This window comes from Trachymyrmex cornetzi, unplaced genomic scaffold (genome assembly GCF_001594075.2).
Source record: "Trachymyrmex cornetzi isolate Tcor2-1 unplaced genomic scaffold, Tcor1.1 C3798782, whole genome shotgun sequence".
Lineage (NCBI taxonomy): Eukaryota > Metazoa > Arthropoda > Insecta > Hymenoptera > Formicidae > Trachymyrmex > Trachymyrmex cornetzi.
Genome location: NW_017294155.1, coordinates 1 through 641, shown reverse-complemented (window position 1 = coordinate 641; position 641 = coordinate 1). Strand labels below are relative to the sequence as shown.

Genomic DNA, 641 nt, shown 5'->3' with positions numbered 1-641 from the left:
TAACAAGTTTGAACGTCGTTTAAGCAGAAGCTAACACGAAATATTTTAAGGTTATGTGCATTGTCTTCTTGATATAGAATATACAAAAAAACAAGTATTATGGCATATTACAATATTTTATCATCATCTGACGACGATGAAGATATAATCCGGTAAAAACATTTATAATATTGTATATGTTTATAAATATTTATACATGTTATTTATATGTATTTATGTATATTTCATATATGAAAAATTTTTTACCGGGATATATCGACAGAAGACCCAAAAGATTTAAACAACGCATGAACTATTTTGACGATTTGGACGATATCGAATTTAAAATGAGATTTCGCCTAAACAAAAACAGCGTTCTTCTAATATTAAACCACATAGAAGAAGTATTAATATTTCGATCAAACAGGTATGTATATCTTTATTATTATTTTATTATCCTTATATCATATAGTTATTAATAACTGATTAATATAAATATTTATTTTTGCAGAAATAATCCTATATCTCCAATGCAGCAACTTCTCTTAACATTAAGATTTTATGCAACAGGATCTTTTATAATATCTGCAGGTGATTTTGCTGGAGTAAGCACTACTAGTGCCCACAGAATTATTCATCGTGTTACGAACGCAATTGCCAGA

At 27.3% G+C, this 641-nt stretch overlaps 1 protein-coding gene across 1 annotated transcript; it reads left to right on the top strand.

Annotated features, from left to right (window-relative positions):
- Nucleotides 1–6: 6 nt before the first annotated feature.
- On the top strand, nucleotides 7–635 carry LOC108757617 (uncharacterized; the record flags this gene model as incomplete). Its single annotated transcript, XM_018502121.1, has 3 exons — nucleotides 7–152; nucleotides 263–406; nucleotides 491–635. Coding segments are annotated over exons 1-3 (342 nt in total), but the record flags the coding sequence as incomplete, so codon positions are not given.
- Between the last annotated feature and the right edge of the window lie 6 nt (nucleotides 636–641).